General features: G+C 42.0%; 3 protein-coding genes across 3 annotated transcripts; 2 read left to right on the top strand and 1 right to left on the bottom strand.

Annotated features, from left to right (window-relative positions):
• Window positions 1-973: 973 nt before the first annotated feature.
• On the bottom strand, window positions 974-4,737 carry LOC145974237 (uncharacterized). The gene is made up of 5 exons (XM_083104042.1): window positions 4,576-4,737; window positions 4,008-4,329; window positions 3,722-3,917; window positions 1,464-1,808; window positions 974-1,037 (listed from the first exon to the last, which is right to left on the bottom strand). The coding sequence occupies exons 2-5, from the start codon at window positions 4,327-4,329 to the stop codon at window positions 974-976; spliced, it is 927 nt and encodes a 308-aa protein (XP_082960168.1). The 5' UTR covers window positions 4,576-4,737.
• Window positions 4,738-8,648: 3,911 nt separating this feature from the next.
• Window positions 8,649-13,586, top strand: LOC145974236 (uncharacterized). The gene is made up of 4 exons (XM_083104041.1): window positions 8,649-8,724; window positions 9,385-9,727; window positions 9,800-10,098; window positions 13,561-13,586. The coding sequence occupies exons 1-4, from the start codon at window positions 8,649-8,651 to the stop codon at window positions 13,584-13,586; spliced, it is 744 nt and encodes a 247-aa protein (XP_082960167.1).
• Window positions 13,587-20,796: 7,210 nt separating this feature from the next.
• On the top strand, window positions 20,797-21,305 carry LOC145974892 (uncharacterized). Its single transcript, XM_083104961.1, has 2 exons — window positions 20,797-20,892; window positions 20,969-21,305. Exons 1-2 carry the CDS (start codon window positions 20,800-20,802, stop codon window positions 21,242-21,244), a joined length of 369 nt encoding a protein of 122 aa, XP_082961087.1. The 5' UTR covers window positions 20,797-20,799; the 3' UTR covers window positions 21,245-21,305.
• Window positions 21,306-24,397: the final 3,092 nt, after the last annotated feature.

The following is a 24,397-nucleotide window of genomic DNA, read 5'->3' as shown; positions in this document are numbered from 1 at the left end:
CAGCAATAATTGCTGATGGCGGGCGGAATGTTCGCAAATCATTTGGGCATCATTAGGGCAATTTAGATTCGGGCGCGCTGTTGCTAACCGCGTAGCACGCAACGCCCGCCTGGCGGCGCCACCTCTCGAGCTTGCACATCACGTGACCCTGTACGGGCCCAAAAGTGGGGCTTCTTTTCCGGAAGCTTCCCCAGTCGCTCTCTACATGTTGTCCGTGTGCATGTGAATTGTGTCGCTCCCTTATCATTCTCATTCAGTCAGCTTTGCTAACTGCTTTCTGTGTTTTCTGCTCTGCACTTGCTTATGTTAGCACGCTTTCCTTTGCTCATCGGTGTCGGAATCTCGTGTTATCTGCTCACTACAAGAATACGCCTCACTGCACGAGAGCGGTTCCTCGCGCGTGCCACGTGCTCATCCGAGCTCCCGGCATCTAGAATTCATATTGCTCATTATAACGGAAGTGTGATGTTTGAACGTCGCATACATCGACGGGCTCATCAGCACTGCTCAACGTGAACAATCAAACCGCTCATTTTGCTATCTACTCTCTAAAACTAAATCGACTGTTTCACCGGCCATTTGTGTGTGTGTGCTTGTCCCCTCACTTTGGCCGTCTCGCCTCGCGTGTCCGAAGAGTCGGTGCGAGCCGCGTTCGGTTACCAACCTGCCGCCGATTATTTGATAAGCAAATATCAAACACATTTTGAATATATATATATATATATATATATATATATATATATATATATCCAGGGTGTTATTTTAAGTTACCCACCCCAATAACTTTTTTATTTTTGAATGTACAGGGTGGGGAAAAATTTTTGGTCAAGCTTTTGCCAGTCGATTCTACTCGTCGAGATCGCCAACATTGCATCATAAACATGGTGCCGCAAAATTAACTTTCAAGGTCATTTTCAATGTCAAATTTTTTTATTGGCTTAGTCGATTCTACTCGTCGAGCTGAACAAAAGTCTCAAAGGGACCATATGCCGGAAATCAATATTTCATAGAGAAATCTTCGTTTCAAGTTTTTTTGCCTGAAATTTCCAAAAAATCGATTTTTATGAAGTCAGAAAATAAATCTGATGCTTATAAAGTTCTTATAATCATGTTCTGAATATCCTGATCATGATTAGCGAAAATCACCTCCCAAAAATGACCTTGAAAAATTCGTTTTCAAGGTCAAAAATCTGCTTAATCTACTCTTAGCGCTACCCAGGAACAACGACGTGGACGTGGTAGATTTCTGTTCCCTTCGGGGTGACTTGATTATTGTGAGTTCCCCTCGCCTCTCACTTCGGGGTGACTTGATTATTGTGAGTTCCCCTCGCCTCTCACTTCGGGGTGACTTGATTATAGTGAGTTCCCCTCGCCTCTCACTTCGGGGTGACTTGATTATAGTGAGTTCCCCTCGCCTCTCACTTTATCGTCGTCGACGCTGCCTACGAACAAACAGAACTGACCCATCGGCCCCAATAGCTCTGAGCAGTTGTGCTTGTCTGCCAGCTTCAACGTAACCACCACCGTTATCAATGCAAGCTTGGAGTCTCTCCACCAAATTATCTCGCACTCTACGGAGCACAGCTCGATTTCGTGCTAAAGTAGCAACCGCCTCTTCAATGCGATATCGTAAATCCTGAGCCGTCCTTAAAGCCCTGCCTGACCCATAAACAATGGCTTTCAGAGCTCCCCAGAAATAAAAGTCCAGAGGGTTCAGGTCAGGTGAACGGGCGGGCCATAAGTGTGGCGCAGGATTACGACCGATCCATCGAGTTCCAAAAACTCGTTGTAAAAAAGCGCGGACTTGCCTGCCGAAATGCGGTGGAGCACCGTCATTCATAAAAAAAATTCGATTACGGGCATTCCTCGGAACCATACGTCGCAGTCGATTCAGGAGAATATGACGTAGAAACCGCAAATACTCAACGCTTGACGATCGGTTTGAGAGAAACACAGGAGCAATATAATCATTCCCGAGTATCCCTGCCCAAACATTGACTGAGAAACGGCCCTGCTGAACTCTTTGGACCATTGCGTGTGGATTGCGTCTGCGCCAGATGCGAACATTTTCAAAATGGAAGTGCTGGAAAAACTGGATTCATCAGTGAACACTATATTTTTCAGAAAGTGCCGATTTCTTCGGATCTTGCGAAGCATCCACCGACAAAAACGAAGACGAGCTGTGCGATCACCAGATCGTAACTCATGCACTACCTGCACTTTGTAGGGTCGTAGGCCTTCCTCAGAATGGAGAATGCGCAAGACTGTTTTATGATCAACCCCTACTCGCGCGCCTATGCGTCGTGATCCCATGACAGGATAAGTTCGAGCTAGAGCAATCACACGTTCCTCAATTCTCAAAGACACACGAGGACGACCTGCCCTACGGTGGCCAGCACCTGCAAAATTTATTTGCTCCTGATTATGGAATCGTTCATCGAGTCGTTGAAATCTCGACGATCAGGCACGGACCCTGGACGTAATGGTCTGCCATTAGCTTGGCGTCGCAACCAACTAGCATAAAGAGCTCGTGCTCGTGTGTAATTACCATGAACACGATCAATTGCTCGAAGCATTAGACGTTGGTCACGCCCATCCCGATGCGCCCGATCACGGCCACCACGTCAAGGCATGCTACAGCAACGTTATTCTTAGAAAAAATTTGGTAAAAAATTAAAACAATTTTTTTTAATTTTACACTGAAAATTGATTCAAGATCAGCGGCGGTCTTCTAATAATCACGAAAAAGGTCTGGATATGGATGGAAAGCTTCTTAAGCACAAGTAACGAATGTCTTATGGAGCGATATATTATTCCTCTCCGAGGCAAATGACCGTTGCTTTAAGGAACCAACAGCCGTTGAAATGTTATTGGGTACCAAGATACCCCGAAGGGAACAAAAATCTACCACGCCCACTTCGTTGTTCCTGGGTAACGTTAAGAGTAGATTAAGCAGATTTTACACCCATGACAATTAATTTTACGAAATTTTTTGGCTTCTAAAAACTTGAAACGAAGATTTTTCTATGAAATATTGATTTCCGGCATATGGTCCCTTTGAGACTTTTGTTCAGCTCGACGAGTAGAATCGACTAAGCCAATAAAAAAATTTGACATTGAAAATGACCTTGAAAGTTAATTTTGCGGCACCATGTTTATGATGCAATGTTGGCGATCTCGACGAGTAGAATCGACTGGCAAAAGCTTGACCAATAATTTTTCCCCACCCTGTACAACAAAATGTTTCAAATAAAAGTTGCTTAACTTCGAGGGGGACAGATGGTGGCAAAAATTTGACCTTGGATAGTCATTTGAAGGTCACATAAAAGTCACCTTCAATTTCTTAAACGGAACCTACTATTTTTCATTGCATATTCTTGTAGCTTATCTCGAGAGCTTTCCAAAACACTATAATTAAGTACTTTTCGTTAAGTACTTTTTGAGTTATGAGGCTTGAAATAATTTCTTAATTTCTTAATTTTACATAAACCGTAAAATATCTTGTAAAATATTCATTTTTCGATTATCTTACCTTAATACTTTTACGTACAAAATAATGAGAGGTATCAATTGGTGTAAAGAAAACACATAATTGTTTCGAAAAAAAAAATGTAATTGTTAATTGCAAATTAATGTGGATAATATGGATTAATTATTATTATTAAATGGATAATATGGATTAATTATTATTATTAAATTAATATGGATAATATCATCTAACTTTGTTAATATCCAAGCAGTTACTCGGCGAATAACTCGAAAAACAGATGAAATTGACACATCAAATCGATCTGATATTGTACGTAACGGTTCTGTGTTTGCCAAATGCCATAAAAATATTAAAAAGCTGACTCTTGCTTCAATTGGTTTCACTCCAAACGAATGCGAAGGAATAAATCCACTTTCTTGCAATTCATCTAAAATATGTAAAAAATATGCAAAATATGTAAAAAATTATAGATTAAATTAACTACTTTTAATGGATATTAGCTATTAATAAATATTACCTATTAATAGAATTGCTGTGGTGCGCTTGATTCGCAAGTGCTCCTTAAATTCTGAATCTGTCCAGCTATCCACAGTATTAATGTAATCTTCAACCCGATGTCTTTTACGTCCACTGATTAAATGTTTCATTAAAGGAAACAAAAGTAAACATTCCTCGTTTTCTTCACTGCTTGAAGATTTATTACTAACAGTAAGACTACTTGCTTCATTCAAGGAAAAACTACTATTGCTCCAGTCACTAATACTCGAATTTTCTGTACTTGTAGCACTCAAGTTACTGTCCATTAAAAGGCTGATTGCAACCTTTTCTTTTATATCCATCTAAATAAAAATTATTTTATTAATAAACAAAACTTATTAATAAATTATTCTTATTAATTAAATAATTATATATATTTATTAATACAATCTTTATATAAACTATATATATATTAAAAGTTTATATAAACTATATGCAAACTATGTAAACTATATATAAATATATATATAAATTATAAATTAAAAAACTTATATGTAATAAATATTAATTATTAAACCAAACAACCTATAACTATTCACTATACATACATTTACTGCGAAGGCTTCTCTCTGAATGATATGTCACGACTAACGACACAGAAATCTGTGGTCACGATAATAATGCATGTACACAAGTCATATAATTAATTAAAAAGGTAGATATTAATTAACTTTCTATAAATGATAAAAAATATTCTACATAAACGTTCTGAAAATTTAGACCTAACATAACATAAAACATGATTCTCTCTGTGAGAAAAGAGCGAGAGAGAATCATGTTTTGTCTCTTTCTATTATCCTCTCCATGCTACCGCATGCTACCGAAAGGCCGGAATCTGGCATCTCTGCTCTCGAGTTCTCGCGCCTCCTTCTTTTATAGACGTGACTTCTGGTGGCCGCCTCACCATCGATCCTCCGGCCAACCGCGGCGACGCTCCCGCCGCGACGCCTTCGACCAATCACGTCATTCTCTCTCTTGTCGTCCTCGAGCTCACATCGCTCTCCGATATCTATTGTCAATCTTCTATCTATCGATCTCGCACCTATGTCAATCGGATGTTGGATGTCTTTCTCGTGTATTACAGTAATCTTTAATCTCGCATCGCGCAATTTTCGCGTTTCTAACATAAGATCACATAACCGCTAGTAGTAATACTATGAGGTTTCTAACCCAGGGGCTCCGAGGGGGGGTGAGGAGCGAGGGGGAACCGGCGGGGGGTGACGTCACGCGGGGGGTGACGTCACGGGGATGACGTCACGCGGGGGGGGGGGTGACGTCACGCGGGGGGGTGACGTCACGCGGGGGAGGGTGACGTCACGCGGGATGATGACGTCACGTGCGGGGATGATGACGTCACGTGCGGGGATGATGACATCACGTGCGGGGGATGATGACGTCACGTACGGGGGATGATGACGTCACGTGCGGGGAGTGACGTCACGCGCGGGTAGGGGGGATCCGCGGCGCGACCGGTGGACGAGGGGGTCCGCGCGGGTAGGGGGGGATCGCGGCGCGAGCGATGGACGAGGGGGTCCGCGCGGGTAGGGGGGATCCGCGGCGCGAGCGATGGACGAGGGGGTCCGCGCGGGTAGGGGGGATCCGCGGCGCGACCGATGGACGAGGGGGTCCGCGCGGGAAGGGGGGATCCGCGGCGGGCCCGCGATGTGTCCACGTGTGAGAAGGACGGTGCACTGGTTTGAAAAGGATAGCGTAAAGTGTGTGAAGAGGACAGTGCGACAAGGATGACACGTGACATCATCAACGTGTGACAAGGATGGCGTCAACGTGGGACAAGGATGACGCATTGTAAGATGCTGCATAGGTGGGAGAAGGACGACGCAAAGGTAAGTGAGTGATAGCGATGAGCATATGAATGAGAGAGAACGATAATATCGCGAAGAGAACGCATACGAAAGAGAACTATAATATCGCGAGAACAACGTATGCGAGAGAGAACGATAATAGCTAAGATAACGCGTGCGAGCGAGAACGAAGATATCGCGAGACTTACAACTAACGCGAGACTTATTGTTAAAACGATAGCGCGTACGAAAGAGAGAGAGAACGATATCGCTATACTTACAACTAGCGCAAGAGAGACGCAAGGGATGGGAACGCAAGGAGAGGCGCGTAAATAATCACATTCTTTTTTAAATTAAAACATAAAATTTATTTAAATGTGTGCGTGTACTATACAATTTGTGTGTGTATGTGTGTGTGTGTGTGTGTGTGTGTGTGTATGTGTGCGCTTAATATATAATAATATATGATATAAAATTAAAAAAAATAATAATAATAATATAATAATAAAATAATAAGAATAATATATTTGGGGGGAGTGCGCCGGGCTAAGGAGGAGGCCGCTCCTAGAATGCTAAGGGGTCGATGTGCCGGGCTGAGTGGAGCCGCTCCTGGAACAGAAAAAGACATTTGAATAGTTTTTAATAATTTATTTTAGAACTTTTGATATATTATAAATTGAAAGTTACTTACAAATTATGTTTCTTGAAAGAAGAGTTCGTTACGCGTCGCCGAATTTTCGCTCTGAGTAGGCAGCATGTAATAAGGTTCCAGCAACTCCTCTCGTTGCTCTTCTATACTAGGAGGTTCAGATGGTAAAAAATGTATCTTCCAGATTTCCATTCGGTCAGTATTATATACTATGATGGACATATTATCTACATCATATCCTTGTCTCTTGAGGGTACGGAACGTATGACAATATTCCTGGTAACAATCCTTGCAGTCTAGGACAGATCTTATCACCGTTACCTCCGTGCCGCAGTGACAGCACCTAAACGGTGTAAACGGTCCCTCGAAGAACCCGTGGAAATAATTATGTTTTAATGCATAATTTCGATAAAATCCGTACCGACAATCCTTGCAGTAGTGTCGGTTTCGACGTTGGTAGGATTCGGTCCAGAAACATTTTGCAATGTGTATTCTCGGGAGATCAGAGTAAAAGCGAGGATCGGACCTCGATTTGTATGGTTTAGGAATACACATAATTTTGTTCACTTTTCTTCCTCACACACTCTCCACAACTTTGTGACAAGCACAGAACAACGAAAGAAATAATATTCTAATGTCGCAGGCTCCTCTTCATTATATATCTTTTAATATCTTTTGTCTCATTCCAACTAGAGCATCACGTCTCATCTACCTCAGCATTTCTCAACATCTTTAGCGGAGCGTGTTGAGAAAAGTATAACTATTCTTATTCGTATGGAAGGAAAGAATTAAAATCATAGATGGAATAAAAATAATTATTTATTGCACGCATCGTAAAGAATATCATTTACAGCACATGTTAATAATTCGCAATCGATTATTGATTCGCTGTTAAAGACGTCACTATCACGTATCGTTTTTACAGCATCGCATACAGTAGTAATATTGTTACGTCGTAAAACAGTTTCAAATTGTTTAAATTTTTCATTTACGAGATACGTATTCTCACATAACCAATTGTGCATATGATCGATACAATTTTCAAAATTAAATAAATGTAATAATGTCAGTGGTTTCATGTACAAAGAATTGTCACATAATGTGAGTTTTACAATTTTCGATTGATACATTTCAATCGATAAATCTCCAATCCTTAATGGGAGAGCAGTCGATTGTAGAAATTGTTCAATGTCTGCTTGCTTCTGCATCAACAAATTCCATGTTGAAAAAGGCAACACTATTTGATTACCTCGATTATCACCGAGAATCAGTTCCACGTACGACACAGCTCCAACGCTTATTCCAATGTCCAAATACTTGTACGACGTTGGGGTTAGAGCATATCTTCTTCCAAGTATGCGAGTCGCACGACGAGGCTGAATGCTATAAAAATATATAAATTAGATCAATATTTAAAAAATTAAATAATTAAATAATAAATAAAATTTTTAAACGATCGAAACTTACGTGTCACATTTTTGCTTCTTACACGGTGGAGTTTCACCGTTTCGAATCGGAACGTAAAAATTCATATCGATTTCTTCAGCGAACCTTTCACACGCGCGATTGATGCAATATTGATCGTATTAGAATTAATATCAATTCAAATAGTATCGCAAATTGCGATGTAGAGGGGATTATTGCTGACACGACATTTTAATTTCCTCTAAAATTTTGTCGCGCCGATGTACGGCTGCGATGACATCATCATCCCCAGAACAAAGATTTAGCTGAATTCGCTAAAATCGAGCGCCGATGTACGGCTGCTCCTGATGCAATCACGTCAGATTTTTCAAATGTACGTGACAAAACGTGAAATTTTCAAGGTTAAGATGCGCATCGGAACAAAGATTAACCGCCAAGGTTAAAACGCACATCACCCCTAGACAAAGATTTAGCTGAATGTGCTAAAATCAAGCGCCGATGTACGGCTGCTCCCGATGCAACCACATCAGATTTTTCAAATGTACGTGACAAAACGTGAAATTATCAAGGTTAAATTGCACACGCTATTCCGGGGAATTTTTTAAGATGAAATCATTCTAGAATGTTCGATGATATGCATGAGACAGTATATAAATCATGATCAAGAGGCACACCCCACCAGTATTTTTGCTAAAGTACATCCAGAACTATCATTGGGAAGCGCATTTCGCAAGTCTGATACAATATGGAGGAACAAAATTTGCGAGAGCAATCCACTTTGGTGAATTCATTGGAAGACTACATTGTGTGGGAGCAACGATGTGATACGTATATCGAGTCGTTGGAAGAGCAAAGTCGCATCAAGCGACCGCGATTATCGATCGGATATCGACAATCGCTGATTGCTCGGATCGCGCGCCTCGAAGGGTTGAAAAATTCGGTACGTGGACGTTTCATACACGCGGGTGCCGGATGTAGTGCGCGTCAAAATAGACTTGCGTGGCGCGAGATTGATGCGGCGTTCGAGAGTCGTATATTGACTGGTGCAGTGATAAATTATAATCACATCGAACCGCGCCAATTTCTCGATGATGCCAAAGACATTGTGTTGGAACATGTGCAGGACGTTATGAAAAAACATTATAATGTGAAAGTGAACACAATATTTAACGGTGAATTTGTGGCTGGGGATAAACGCGCCAATAAAAGTATAAACACGAAAAACTATGAACTCTTTCGCACATCCGATTTACGCGAGTGGTACGAACGGCGCGTTATCGAACCCATCCTAGCGTCTCTGGAAGAGTTTCAGGAACGCGATAGCGGGTGGGCTTTGTCGCGAATATTAAATTTAACTGTAAATATAAATAAGTATAATCCTTTGCGTGCGGGATGTCACATCAAATTACTGCGGAACATTATGATGAAAAGAGCGGTGATTAATGTACAATCAAAGGACAATGCATGTTTCGCGTGGGCAGTGGTCGCCGCACTATACCCCGCCGAAAGAAAGGCGGAACGGGTATCATCGTACCCGCATTACACGACAGTGCTGAATCTCCAGAACATTGAGTTTCCAGTGACTGTGAACCAAATAAAAAATTTTGAACTTGCCAATGACATTTCTATAAATGTGTACAGCATCGAAGACAAGAACAGCATTGTCCCGATGCGTCTTACGGAGCAGAAGCGGGATAAGCATATCAACTTGCTGTACATTGAAGACGACAACAGCGTCGGACATTTCACTTGGATTAAGAATTTATCCCGGCTCGTGAGCTCACAATTGAGCAAACACAAGAATCCAAAATATATCTGCGATCGGTAAGTTTAATTTGAATAATTATAAGTTATGTAGCAAATTGTATATAAATCTAAAAAATTTTTCTTTTACAGATGCCTGCATTATTTTAATTCGGACACCAAGTTGCAGTCGCATACGGTCGACTGTGGAAAGATGAATGATTGCGCTGTCCGATTGCCGAGCGATAAGGACAAGTGGTTATCGTTCAACAACTTTAATCGGAAGGAGCGGCTTCCATTTGTGGTCTACGCCGACCTGGAATGCGTTCTGGCCAAGACGGAAGAAGAGAAAAACGCATATCAACATCACCAAGTATTTAGTTTAGCTTATTATGTACATTGTTCATACGACGAATCTTTATCGGCATATCATTCGCGTCGTAGCGCCGATTGTATAGCTTGGTTCGCCGAAGACCTCAAAAATTTAGCGTTACGTGTAAAAAATATTTTAAAGACAAATGTCCCCATGGTAAATTTAACACCCGAAAAGTGGGAGAAATTCCATAGCGCCACTCAATGTCATATATGCGAAAAACCGTTCGTGCAAGACGATACACGCGTTCGCGATCATTGCCATCTGACCGGGCAGTACAGAGGTCCAGCACACTCAAATTGCAATTTAAATTATAAAGAATCTTTTTGTATTCCAATAGTTTTTCATAATTTATCAGGTTATGATTCACACTTTATTATCGAGGAAATAGCCACATCGTTCGAAGGGAGAATCGAGTTACTTCCGATAACAAAAGAGAAATATATTTCATTCACAAAAGATGTTTGTATGGATGAAGAATCAAAAAATCATGTAAAATTACGTTTCATCGATTCATACAAATTTCTCGCATCGAGTCTCGACAAATTGGCATCGTTTTTGGATAAAGACAAACTCAAAATTTTAAAATCAGAATATCAAAATTTATCTATCGAACATTTCAATTTGTTAACGCGGAAAGGTGTATTTCCGTATGAATACATCGACTCGGTAGATAGGTTGCAAGATACGTGTTTACCACCGCGCGAATCGTTTTACAGTTCTTTGACCGGTGACACTGTATCCGAGAGCGATTACGCGCACGCCGAGAACATCTGGACGCGATTCTCCATTCGGACGCTAGGCGAATATAGCGACTTGTACCTTAAAATTGATGTCTTGTTATTAGCCGACATTTTCGAAAACTTTCAAGATAAATGTATCGAAAGTTACGGACTCGACCCCGCGTATTACTATACTCTCCCCGGATACACGTGGGACGCCATGTTGAAGCATACGAAAATTACGTTCGAGTTGCTTACTGACATCGACATGGTTATGTTCATCGAACGTGGTATACGCGGCGGTCTGAGTCAATGTTCGGGTAGATATGCTCGCGCTAATAACAAGTACATGGAGTCGTACGATCCATCGAAACCAGCATCGTACTTGATGTACTTTGATGTAAATAATTTGTACGGATGGGCAATGTGTCAACCGTTACCTTACGCCGATTTTCAATGGGTCGACGACGTGACCAATTTTGACGTATCATCCATCACGCTAGATTCGCCTACAGGCTATGTCCTCGAAGTGGACCTCGAGTATCCGCAACATCTTCACGATGCGCACACTGACCTACCGTTTTGCCCGACACGCGACAAACCACCTGGCAAGCGGGAATTCAAACTGCTTGCAACGTTATATGATAAGAAGCGTTACGTGATACACTACCGCAACCTGCAGCAGTGTACGCGTCACGGTCTTCGCGTTACAAAAATACATCGAATTTTACAGTTTTCACAATCTCCCTGGCTTCGAAATTACATAGAATTAAATACACATTTTAGAACATTGGCTAAAAATGATTTCGAAAAAAATTTATATAAATTAATGAACAATGCGGTGTTTGGTAAAACGATGGAAAATGTACGCAATCGTGTCGATGTTAAATTATTAACAAAGTGGGATGGTCGGTATGGCGCAGAGGCAATGATCGCGAAACCAAATTTCCACAGCAGAAGCGTTTTTTCAGAAAACTTAATCGCTGTGGAATTGCGCAAACTCGAGGTGAAATTCTACAAACCGATTTACGTGGGTATGTGCATACTCGACATATCCAAGACATGTTTGTACAAGTTTCATCACGAGTATATGACGCCAATGTATCGCGACAAATGCCAGGTAATGTACACCGATACGGATAGTCTCATATATCACATTGAGTGCGCGGATGTGTATGAGAATATGAAGCGCGATATCATCAGATTCGACACGAGCGATTATGCGGTGGATAATGCGTACGGTATACCGCTTGTAAATAAAAAGGTACCGGGCCTGATGAAGGACGAAAACAACGGTACCATAATGACCGAATTCGTCGGGCTCAGAGCAAAGATGTACGCGTTACGAGTGAATGGAAAAAAGGACACGAAGAAAGTTAAAGGTGTCAAGAGTAACGTTGTTGCGAGAACGATAACGTTTGACGACTACACGCGGTGTTTGAAAGAAGAAATTGAAATGACGCGTCAGCAGTCGTGTATACGATCTAAACTGCACCAAGTATACACGATCTGCGAGACGAAAATTGCTCTGAGTCCGTACGACGATAAGCGGTATATCGTACCCGAAACCACCGATACGTTACCGTGGGGACATTATAGAATACCATTGTAAATAAATGTATATTTTATTTATTATTAATTGTATATTTTGTACATAACCATGTATATATTTTTATATTTAATACACTTTATATATTTTTATATTATTAAATATTTATATATTAAATTATTTATATAGTTTATATGTATATTATTTTAATAAATATTTATAATACACTATTTTTATGTATCCAAGAGTTGTATGATTTATCCATTCCCAACCATTTCACGTATACGTCATCACCCTTTTCCCGCAAAATTTTTTCCACGAGATATACGTCGGGATTAGCGACGCGTTGTAATTCGTATTCGTAGAATCCTCCAGCGACGGGATCTCCACGCGAATCTTGGAGTATGAATGTCGCGGGATTAGTTTTCTGCACCTCGACAATCTTAAAAACTTCAGTCGTCCAATTAGGTGTGAAACCTTTTTCAAAGATGGTCTTGTATTTGCTTACGCGTACTGAATCGCCTACTTTAAATTTTGTCGGAGCCGCAATTTTTACGTTGCTATACACCGTATTTAAAAGTTTTTCGGCGATCGCTGGAGTGACGTCGGCAGGTCTCATACCGATGGTGCGATGTTTTCGCGTATTGTACTCTGCAACGAGTCGAGATAGCTCGTCGATCCATTTGTAATTTCCGTTGAGCGTAAACATTTTCCACATATTGTTTTTCAAAGTACGGTTGAATCGTTCCACGACCGAGGCTTTCATAATGGAATACGTCGAGTAATGATTAATGTTGTGTTTCTTCATGAGTTTCTGCACACTCGCGTTGTAAAATTCTTTTCCTCTGTCGGTTTGAAAATTTTTCGGACACCTTTTATCGTCTCCAATAATCTTTGCGATCGTTTCGGACATTTCGTTTCCGCTCTTGCTCTTGAGCGGTACGGCCCACGCATACTTGCTCAACACATCGATAACTGTGAGTATGTATTTATGACCCTTGTTGAGTCGAGAATACGAACGCATGTCGACCACGTCCGCCTGCCACAGATCGTCGTATCCGCGTACAATGACGCGTCTTCGTGGAAAATTTCTTCTCGCCGGAGCATGTAGTTCCTCGACAAGTTGTCGCTTTTCGGAGGTGTTTATCTTCTTTCGCACGTTTGATCGAGGCATAATTAATATTGCGATATTAGTATGTCTCGTTTACTGTGTCGAGTCAGATGTTGCATATCTCAGCACATTCTTTATCTCGTCCATCATTATTCGTAGCGCCTGCACATGTGTTTCAAGCGTGATAATTTTTTGCTCAATTTCTCCCTGTCGATCTCTCAAAAGTTTATCCACGTATCGTTTGTTGACGGCGTCAGTATCAGTTTCCGGTTGCGCTACACGTTGAATCTTGCGCGACCTTGCGTCAAAGCCGGTAGTAGTCTGGCAGAGAGCGTTATCGCGAACGTAATTTCTCAATAATCCATTCCATTGATAGTACAAATTATTCGACGTTCCGAGCGATAATCCAAATTTATTAATCGACATTTCGGTACCGAGAACTTTGACGGAATGACATGTATCGTTGACGCATAGTTTAATTTATAATAATGCCAGCCTCGCGAAGTTCTTCGATAATTGACAAGATTTCATTGTCGTGAGCATTGTTGCCGGCTCGACGCGAGGCGTCCAGCAATCGCAAACGATCTACCAATTCGTTGGGATCGTTCCAATGCACGTAATCGATCATGTTGTCGCTTAGCGTCATGGTGTGCGGCGCGTCTATACCTCTTCCCACCTTTCTATCGGGGAATAATGGTGCAATTATATATTTGTACTTGTATCCTTTGTTACTTTTAATAGGATTATTAACTTTGTTGTTACGTTTATGCGCATTTGTTGCTTTTAATATACTTTGATATTTATACAAATCGTCTTGAGTGTATTTTTTATGATTGGGAAATTTTCTAAAAATCAAATCGTAGATACCTTCGGATCCCGTATATTTTATTCCATCGATAATTATATTATCTTCCATGTCCACATCGAAACGTTTATCACCGAGCATCATTCCTTCGCTGGTAAATTTAACACCGTAGACGTAATCCATACTCTTATTTTTATCAACACTCATGATAGCTCCTATATATTTTTGCGCTAGTGGACCAAAATGATCTCGGAACGTTTTCTGACCTTCGGACGTTTCTAATTCATGTCGGACCGATGTTACAAACGAATCGGGCGTGGTCTCATAAATTTCTTCGACGGACGGGGATGGTATTGTTTGACGCGGTTGTACTTTTATCGGAGTAGAAACAGTAGCCATATTAGAAAATTGTTTCCTTCGTTTCGATCGATTCGGTGTCGAATATATCGGCGAATCGTTTATCGGCATATTTATCCGTGCTCGCTTTATTCCTTGCTTCGACTCTTTTATTTTTTCCTCATGCTTCTCTCCAAACGTTAAACTCAATGGTTCAATTTTCGGCGCATCAGATTCCACAGTATTTTCGATAAGCTGTTTTAAAGGTTCGGTAATTGGCTTAAATTGTCTTTCCAATGCAACGTCTTCCTCCATTTTACCAGTTTTCAAAGCGCGATATTTTTTGCGAATTGATTCGCTCATTTTTGCAATCTCTATCGCAATTTTTTCACGATCGCCGTTCATGATGCTTGATCGATGTGTCGATGACGACTGATCGCTTTACGGTATCGCGAAATCATTAAATCCTCTTCTATATCGTCCATTGATCAACGTGCTGTCTTTATCAATGACTACGAAGCTATATTTGCGTTGCCAACATTTCTGACACAATGCGCGGAAATCGTCGTAAGACATGTCGGTATTTACATGATCGTTGTATACATATTTCAAGTTTGTGCCGTCTTGTTTAAATAAAATCAAAAGATTCGCATTGTCGCGTATAAGATGCTTAGGTATCTTGGCATACGTTTGACAAAGATAGAAACAGTCGACGCTCGAGTGTCGACCCATTGCAAAGTATTCTCTTATCGTATCTTGCTTGCCACATGCCACGTCATCAAAGATAAAGATGGAATTCGGAAGCGCCTCGCTCGGTGGAATGACATCACTGTTATTAGAGAATGTGAAATAACCAATTTCGTCTATAGGTGCTAATAAATTTTCCAAGTATCTATATTTCGGTTGTTGAAGCGATTTCGAGTATACGTACGCGTTCTCGAAACGTACACCGTACGGACTTTCTATCAAACTAATCAACACGTTTGTCTTACCGCAGTTTGAAGGGCCGCAAACGATACCGCGTATAGTAGTCGGTAGCATGTTTCCATGCTTGCGTACTTTTTTCTCCGATATTAGTCTATCGTCGAAATTTGATACTTTGATTATCCGCGCTTGTCGCACGAACCGCATGTTTTCTCTTTCGAATCAATTTTGCGAATGATCACGAGGGGGAGACCTATTTATAGAGGTGTCTCAACTCGAAACCGTTCAGTATCAAAATGTTTCTCCTTCTGTCGGATGAAAGAGACATTTTCCGGCTTACCGCCGAACAACTGCAGTATATCCCAAAGATTGTTTTACTACAAAATTTTGGTGATTACGTGGAACGATTGTGGGACAAGCTTCCAGAATATATAAAGGCTGATTCGGAGGTTCGACAATATCGTTCGTGCATGCGACATTACAATCAGCCGTGGCAGCGAACGCACATCGACGGTCCGCCACCGTTAATAAAAGATTGCTACGAATGTCAGCGAGAATCGTAAGAGGTAGCGGTCTCTTAAATCGTGCGATAAACGCGCTTCCCATCGAATTACATATTCCCGGTTATCAGTTTTGCGGCCCGGGAACTCGATTAGAGAAACGATTGGCTAGAGGCGATCGAGGCATCAATCCATTGGACGCCGCTTGTCGCGAGCACGACATTGCTTACTCGCGAAGCAACGACCTCGGTCAACGACACGTCGCGGATCGCATACTAGCTGCAAGAGCGCGAGAACGCATTACCGCGAGGGATTCGACTCTTGGTGAAAGAGCAGCCGCTACGACTGTTTGGGCGGCAATGAAGGCAAAGACAAAACTCGGCATGGGGATGAAAAAGCCATCGACGACAAAGAGGAGGAAAAAACGAATACTTCCAGTAGCGAAACGCGGTGGTATTTTACCACTTTTACCGTTGTTGGGAGTTGTCGGTTCTTTGGCCGGCGATGCGGCGGGAATCGCAAAGGCGGTAAACGATAGCAAGGCGGCGCAACGTCAGCTGGAAGAGTTGCAGCGTCACAATCACGCTATGGAAGGTCGCGGACTTTATCTCGCTCCGTACAAGCGTGGACAGAGATTCTCAACAAAGTCTAAGAGAAAAAAAAAAACGTCGAAAAAACATTAAAAATGCCTACGGGTGCGACAACTAACGTGCAATTGGAACAATTGGCGAAACGTATGCACATACCGTTCTTTAGAGGTGTTTTCATGCGCAATAATTTACCAATAAGCGGTGTACGACGAAACGAGAGCGGTATCGTCAATTTGGATGACGTTGATGGTCCCGGTACTCATTGGGTAGCGTACGCAAAGAGGGGAGATCGTGTCGTATATTTCGACAGTTTTGGAAACCTTCGACCACCCAAGGAACTTGTGCGATATTTCGGACGAGTGAAAATTGAATACAATTATGCATCTTATCAAAGTTACAATCAGAGCATCTGTGGACAGTTGTGTTTAAAATTTCTTCAAACAGTCGACGATCAATTTAAAGCCTGACAATCCATCGTCACGACTCAGTATTCGTTCGACATGTCACTGACACTTACGTTGACTGGCAGAAGCAGCGTTCTCGCTGTAAGCTATTTTCCCGCTATAGATTTGACTGATGCCGATTACGAGCTTGGATTAACAGATTTTGAAACTTATCATACGATTCCAAACGTAAATTTTTTGAATAATAAATTTTACTTTGGCAACGACGACAAAGAAATTACGATTCCCGAAGGATCGTACGAATTGTACGCTATAAATGACTATCTCAAACGTGCAATTTTGCAAGATGAACACCTTTCCAGAGATGTTGAAAACGATTATGATGAGGAATATCCAATAGCGCTTCGCGCCAATCATAGCACGCTAAAGAGCGAAATCAAATGTGCCTACAGAATAAACTTTACCAAACCCGACAATGTAGGATCCTTGCTTGGATTCTCATCGAATCGTATATTGCAACCTCACGAGTGGTACGAATCGGACGAACCGGTTAATATTATAAACGTAAATATTATTCGTATAGAATGTAACGTGACTACTGGTGCGTACAGCAATGGCATGCGCGTACACACAATACATGAATTTTCACCGAGCGTACCACCAGGATATAAGATATCGGAAACGCCGGCACAGATCATTTACCTGCCGATCATCGTACGGAGCATTACGGATTTAACGATACGTATTGTGGATCAAAGAGGTCGATTGCTCGATTTTCGAGGAGAGGAAATTACCGTAAGATTGCATATACGGCGGCGACAAACATAGTATGCTCGTGCTGAACGAAACGGAGCACGTGAGAGACAATACTTTTACGAGGGACAATACTATTGCGGTATCGGGTGACAATAATAAGATAGCCATTAAGAAGAAGCTGAGCGCGTTGAATCGTGAATTTTTAAAATCATTGGGATTCATCGTACGAAAAGAATGATTGATATTTTGAATATCGGAGGTGAGCCAGTCTTTGACGATCGCATCGTCAAGATTGAGACTCATACATACAATCCGTACGCCAATACGACGCTTGGATACAGCGACGAGATACGAATACCTATACAACATCAGGATTTGTACACGTTACCGTGCGAAAGCTTTCTTTACATCGAGGGAAGGTTTAATGTGCGTAAAGCGAATGACGAAATGAAGGTTGTATTGGGAAACAATTGCGTCGCATTCATGTTTGATGAGCTTCGATGCGAACTCGACGGAGTAGAGATTGATCGCAACAGAAATGTTGGAATAACTTCGACGCTCAAAAATTATGTCTCTCTAACACACCAGAAAAGTATAAACTTGAAGAACGCTGCGTGGGATTTGACGTACAATGGTGACAAAAATTATTTCAACTATTGCGTACCGCTCAACATGCTGCTGGGATTTTGCGAAGATTATAAACGCGTTGTGATTAACGCTCGTCACGAATTGATTTTGGTACGTTCGCGCAACGATAATAATTGTCTATTCGGACACCCATCGTCGGAAGCAGAGATTGAATTACTCAAGATACAGTGGCGTATGCCTCATGTAATATTGAACGAGATTAATAAATTGTCGATGTTGCGAATGTTGGAAAGCGGACGATACTTGAACATGAGTTTCAGATCTTGGGATCTATACGAATTTCCTCTGCTGCATAGCACGACTAAGCATTCATGGACCGTGAAAGCCGCCTCCCAGCTAGAGAAACCACGGTACGTGATCTTTGCATTGCAAACTGGTAAAAAGAATTCAGTGCCACAAGATGTTACATTGTTCGATGATTGCAAATTGACCAACGTTAAACTCTATTTAAACTCGGAATTTTATCCCTATGATGATTTAAATTTAGATTTTGAAAAAAATAGATTCGCCGTTCTATTCAACATGTACTCTCGTTTTCGCAAATCTTATTACGGATGCGATAACAGCACCACGCTATTAACCATTTCAAAGTTTCTACATTGCGGTCCTCTCGCGGTCATTGATTGCTCGCGACAAAACGAGTCTGTCAAAACTGCTACCGTGGACGTGAGAATAGAGTTTGAATGCAGGGAAAATATACCGGCGAATACTACCGCCTACTGTCTCATCTTGCACGATCGGGTTGTCGAATATAATCCATTGACCAATGTAGTCCGCAAAATTACATAAGTCAGCAAATATCCCCTCCATTGCATATGAAAAATATAAAAGATTGAGATGTTTGACGATCGACATCAGTCTGCGATCGGATCTTGTCATCATGGTTGTGCCAACGTTTGTGGATCTACAAGGATTTATCGTTGGGAAAAATTTTGTCGTGAAGGAAGCTGCTGTTCTGAGAAAGGGATCCGTACTTTCTCATTATATTTTTACATGTCCCGAACCATGGCACATGCTCACAAAATCTGAGAGATGTCAGGTTTTATGGTTGATGAAAAATCACCATGGATTATCGTGGAATGATGGACACGTTTCATATTGGAAATCGAAACGTTTAATTACGACAGCGGTGATGGGTGCAACGGGGGAGGATGATGATGCATCACCTCTCGTGTACGTTAAAGGGCATGAAAAACGGCAATGGCTAGCCGATATACTGGACAATGATGCAAGAAACGATGTGATTATCGAAACTTTGGATGCAGATTATGAGGATGTAGCTTCTTTAAATAAGTTAGATGTTAAGAATACTGTACGTTGTGAAAATCATGTAAAAAATTGCGTTTTAGAAAATGTATTTAAGATTTATAATTGGTGGTTGAAACATCATGATAATGATTCGTCGAATCCATATTTATAATAAATTGATGATGCAATATATTTTTATCGTCTTTCTCTTCTTTCTTTCCTCATCTCTATCTATGTACGTGTGCAGTATCGTGTTTCCGTACGCGACACAGCTGCCACAGATATTGTATTTCGATACTACATTGTGGTACATGATAAAACATTTAAATATTTGATAATTGAATATAGTTTTACGTTCGATGACCGTTCGACGAGCGTTCATTCCCGTTCGACGAGCGTTTGTTTCCGTTCGACGGGCGTTCGTTTCCGTTCGATGGGTGTTCAATTACCGTTCAATTCCGTTCGATTACCGTTCAATTCCGTTCGATGACCGTTCATTTCCGTTCGATGACCGTTCAATTACCGTTCGACGACCGTTCAACGAGCGTTCGTTTCCGTTCGATGACCGTTCAATTACCGTTCGACGACCATTCGTTTCCGTTCGACGGGCGTTCATTTCCGTTCGACGAGCGTTCGTTTCCGTTCGACGGTCGTTCATTTGCGTTCGACGACCGTTCAACGAGCGTTCGTTTCCGTTCGACGACCGTTCAACGAGCGTTCGTTTGCGTTCGACAGTTGTTCGATGACCGTTCAATTACCGTTCGTTTCCGTTCGACGGGCGTTCGTTTCCGTTCGACGAGCGTTCGATAGCCGTTCGACAGTCGTTCGTTTCTGTTCGATGACCTTTCGAGCAGGGTTGACGCATTATAGCGTTATATCATGCTAATTTGCGTGGGAACATGCATACTTTTGTCTTACGACGCATTTTTGGTAAAGCGATAATGATACGTCCCTATTCTAAAGTTTCATACCGAGACGTTTGTCTCCTCGCAAAGTCGCGATATGATAATATTAATATTATATTATATACCACGCTGAGTTTCATGGGACCGTACTTTTGTCTTACGACACGTTTTTGATATGGTGATAATGTCGCATCTCTACTATAAAACCTCGTGCCGGGACCTCGTTCTCTCATCAGAAAGTTCTGAATCGTGTGCGTGTCAAAGTCAAATTAAAAAAAAATAATGGATAGCATTTTGGAAAATTGCTCAGGGTGGAAGCAATATTTCTTCGACCTGCTCTGTGTTTTGCTCGTTAAGCTGGCCTTCCATTGGGAGGTAAGTATTACATTTGCGAATATTTAAAAAAAAAAAATGTGCGTGTATTTATACTAATTATATTTTTTTAATGTAGTCCCAGGATGAGGTTCAAATCCCTGGGTTTATGAATATCCGGCGCCGGCAGTGGGTGCGGGCGGAGCGTCAAGGGGCAAGGAGATATGAACTCTCCTATATGTGGGGTGACACCCCGGAGAGTCCCCAGGACGAGGAAGACATCTTTGACTTGCGGCGGCTCTTTGGGGAGGAGCCCTACGCGGAAGAGGAGATTTGGGTGCCCGGGGAGATTCGGGCGCCCAATGGCATTACATATAATGGATACAGATGTAAGTACATATTTTTCCTTCTATAAGTTTTATTGTGACTAGGTTTTTTATTAATACATCTTTCCTCTTTTTCTGTTCCAGAAGCGGCCTCCCTTTAGTCCGGTGCATCGCCCCCTCCCCATATATATTTTTTTAAATTTTATTTCTTATATTATTATTATTATTATTTTTTTTTAATTTTATATCATATATTATTATATATTAAGCGCACACACACACACACACACACACACACACACACACAAAATTGTATAGTACACGCACACATTTAAATAAATTTTATATTTTAATTTAAAAAAAAGAAATGTATTTATTTACGCGCCTCTCCTTGCGCTCCCATCCTTTGCGTCTCTCTTGCGCTAGTTGTAAGAATTTATCGTTCTCTCTCTCTCTCTCTTTCGTACGCGCTATCGTTCTAACAATAAGTCTCGCGTTAGTTGTAAGTCTCGCGATATCTTCGTTCTCGCTCGCACGCGTTATCTTAGCTATTATCGTTCTCTCTCGCATACGTTGTTCTCGCGATATTATAGTTCTCTTTCGTATGCGTTCTCTTCGCGCTATTATCGTTCTCTCTCATTCATATGCTCATCGCTATCACTCACTTACCTTTGCGTCGTCCTTCTCCCACCTATGCAGCATCTTACAATGCGTCGTCCTTGTCCCACGTTGACGCCATCCTTGTCACACGTTGATGATGTCACGTGTCATCCTTGTCGCACTGTCCTCTTCACACACTTTACGCTATCCTTTTCAAACCAGTGCACCGTCCTTCTCACACGTGGACACATCGCGGGCCCGCCGCGGATCCCCCCTTCCCGCGCGCACCCCCTCGTCCATCGGTCGCGCCGCGGATCCCCCCTACCCGCGCGGACCCCCTCGTCCATCGGTCGCGCCGCGGATCCCCCCTACCCGCGCGGACCCCCTCGTCCATCGCTCGCGCCGCGATCCCCCCTACCCGCGCGGACCCCCTCGTCCACCGGTCGCGCCGCGGATCCCCCCTACCCGCGCGTGACGTCACTCCCCGCACGTGACGTGATCATCCCCCGCACGTGACGTCATCATCCCCCGCACGTGATGTCATCATCCCCGCACGTGACGTCATCATCCCCGCACGTGACGTCATCATCCCCGCGTGATGTCATCATCCCCGCGTGACGTCATCATCCCCCGCACGTGACGTCATCATCCCCCGCATGATGTCACCCCCCCTCCGCGTGACGTCATCCGCGTGATGTCACCCCCCCGCGTGACGTCACCCCCCCCGCGTGACGCCATCCCCGTGACGTCACCCCCCCGCGTGACGTCACCCCCCCGCCGGTTCCCCCTCGCCCCTCACCCCCCCTCGGAGCCCCTGGGTTAGAAACCTCATAGTATTACTACTACCGCTCTTCCGATAAATTGAATGTTACATTGGAATCGCAATAGCTCACGTAGTAAACGCTTTTTACTGAATGTCGCATAATGAACAATAACTTAAACTGAAAATAAGCTAACGAAATAATACATATGTTATTCTTAATTGTTAACTGTTTGATATTAATTAATCTTAAGCTACGGAGATAATATATATCGCGGGCAAATGATGCTACAACCATAAATAAAATCAACTGTAAAATTTACAAAAACAACTTTTATTACACACCCGCGTGTAGCCGTCAAATATATTTGTATGTGTTAAGAAATATTTCGATATAAACTATGCTATTATTAATCCTAAAACTATGTTACTAAAATGATAATTAACTGTCACAATCTTGCAGACGCATTCCAACCGTGTTTTCGCATGCAACGACAAAACGAACAGTCCGCTCGACGGAACCGCGGTCTCTACGATAAAAAACGCTTGTCCGACGTTTCTATTGCCTGGTACTTTCTTGTATACACAAGACGCTTGCATTCCAAGCATTCCGCCATCCGAATAACGCGTCCTACCGTTTCTCACTCGGCTGTTCGCTTATCTTGTCTCGCGACCAACGTTAGTTTTTATTACTGCCTTGCAATTGTCGCGTCCCACCGTCTGCTATTCAGTACTCACGCGGACCCTAACGTTAATTTATTACAACTAGCTATTTACACAGTCTCTTTATTTATATCTGACCTTTCCATCTTTGGCTAAAGGTAGAGACCTCTCGTTGTACTGGTCGATGATCTCGGCTCCGCTGCTGCGTCCGCCGGGCCCCCGCTGGTCTCTGTAGCTGTCAGTCGTACGGTCTCGCTCATTCTCGCGTACCGCTGTCTGGTGCAGTCTCGCTCACTCTCGCGTACCGCTGTCTGGTGCGGTCTTGCTCACTCTCGCGGACCGCTGCATAGTGCGGTTTCGCTCACTCTCGCGCACCGCTGTCTGGTGCGGTCTCGCTCACTCTCGCGCACCGCTGTCTGGTGCGGTCTCGCTCACTCTCGCGCGCTGCCACATAGCGCGCTCGCGCTCGGTCTCGTACGAATCTTGATCAGCGCAAAACTATCGATCACGCTCTATTGTATGCTCGAAACGTTATAATAAATATTGTGGATGTTATTGTGTGCAAAACTAAACTGAAGTAACAATTTCATTTTTATTTGTGATCTCGCACAGCATCTTTTACTCAAGTGTGTTTCTCTATCTCGCGGTACCCTCTCGAGTATATACCGGCATTAAACGTGCAGTTAAAATTAGCACTCTCAAACAATAATAGTGAAGTAGATAAAGAAAATCATTCACCTTTAAATATAAATAAAACATTTAATTGGACAGATGTCAGTACAAAATTATTTTTAGAATTATATAAAGAGAAAAGAGAACTATTAATTAATAGAAAGATCAAGACAATCTGTGAAAACATGAAATCTCATGGATTTAATGTCACCACAATGCAAGTGGAAAATAAGTGGAAATCACTTGAGAGATCATATAAAAATATGATATTGAATAATAAGCAGACAGGCAGAGGACGTGTAACATGTTTCTATGAGACGTAAATATGAATTTATATTATTTAGATTTGTACATAAAGTTTATATTAAAATATAAATATAACAAATATAAAATATATTAATAAGATATATATACTTATTTTTGTTACACAGAAAATTAACAGAATTACTTGCTACAAACATAATGTAGAACCTTTGGCAGTATCAGGAAAAGAAACACTGTAACAAGAACTGCTCGAATGAGCATATCTCCGACAGAGGCAAGAGAA

Source organism: Camponotus vicinus, unplaced genomic scaffold, assembly GCF_025532165.1.
Source record: "Camponotus vicinus isolate PSW18456_S1 unplaced genomic scaffold, iyCamVici1.0 SCAF_7, whole genome shotgun sequence".
Lineage (NCBI taxonomy): Eukaryota > Metazoa > Arthropoda > Insecta > Hymenoptera > Formicidae > Camponotus > Camponotus vicinus.
The sequence above is the reverse complement of the archived record's forward strand: the minus strand, read 5'-3'. Positions and strand labels throughout refer to the sequence as shown.